Source organism: Octopus bimaculoides, chromosome 25, assembly GCF_001194135.2.
Source record: "Octopus bimaculoides isolate UCB-OBI-ISO-001 chromosome 25, ASM119413v2, whole genome shotgun sequence".
Taxonomy (NCBI): Eukaryota; Metazoa; Mollusca; class Cephalopoda; order Octopoda; family Octopodidae; genus Octopus; species Octopus bimaculoides.
The window spans coordinates 35,336,985-35,338,013 of NC_069005.1; the positions used below are offsets into that span (position 1 = coordinate 35,336,985).

At 40.5% G+C, this 1,029-nt stretch overlaps 1 protein-coding gene across 2 annotated transcripts in view; it reads left to right on the plus strand.

Moving 5' to 3' along the window:
- Nucleotides 1-381: 381 nt before the first annotated feature.
- LOC106872872 (melanotransferrin) overlaps nt 382-1,029 on the plus strand; it is a 2,951-nt gene continuing 2,303 nt past the window's right edge. Inside the window, exon 1 of one of the 2 annotated variants that reach the window (XM_014920011.2) lies at nt 382-582. In XM_014920011.2, the coding sequence (XP_014775497.1) occupies nt 525-582 (58 nt within the window). In that variant the 5' untranslated portion in view covers nt 382-524. The remainder of the gene's footprint in view (nt 583-1,029) is intronic. The other variant, XM_014920009.2, reaches the window with a different exon arrangement.

Here is a 1,029-nt window from a genome sequence, read left to right on the forward strand (position 1 = left end):
CACCACCACCACCACCACCAACACCACCATTATCACCTCTCACCTCACTACCTTAAAGATACGGACATAAAACATTGCTTTGTCAACCATACAACATCAACAAAAAATACCACTACTACTACTACTACTACTACTACTACTACTACTACTACTACAGCTGCTGCTACTGCTGCTGCTGCTGCATCAAGTGAAGTTACAATTAAGTCATGTTACTATTTCAACCCGTCGCCCTATCATCATCAACAGCAACAACAACAACAACGGCAGCAACAATGAACTGTAACAATAAAAATAGCATCAAGAACAATAGGAGCAAAATAATCCGTTGAAATACCGAGAGAGAGGGGGGAGGGCAGGAAGGAGGGAAGCTTTCACTCCACTAATGCCGTGTAGTTAGTTGGGTTAGGGTTAGGGTTGACAAGAGGCAGCTTGAAAGTATAAAAGCAGCGAGCGAGAGAGCTTGGTTGGCACTGAAACCCGGCGGCGAAACAAGTGACTGAAGCAAGCGAGAATCACAAGAACCGATGGCATCTTCTGGACCATTCCAACTCCTGCTGTCGATAGTCCTGGCCTCATTTGCAGGTAAGTATATTTGCTTCTTTATATTTTAGTCGTTCATATTCCTTAATTTTTGCATAGGATGGAAACAATTCGGCAGAAACAGCAGAGAGAAGGATCAAAAGTTGTGACCCTCAACATTTTCAAAAAGCCCCTTGCTCCAGTCTTATTTTTCAGTTACCTGAATCGATAATTACTGTCCTCTCTACCAGTTATACATACAATAAACACATTGTATCCTTTCTTTATAAAAAAAAAAAAAAAAAAATTTCTGTCAGTTAACAACACAATTCCTGAAGAACAAGCTCTGACCCTGAAATATTGAAATATCAAGTCAGAAAGCCATCGACTTGCGTTGGTTTTAGTAACTTGTATTTTTATAACCTGTATACACATACATACATACATAATGTGTGTGTGTGTGTGTGTGTGTGAGAGAGAGAGAGAGAGAGAGAGAGAGAGAGAGAGAGA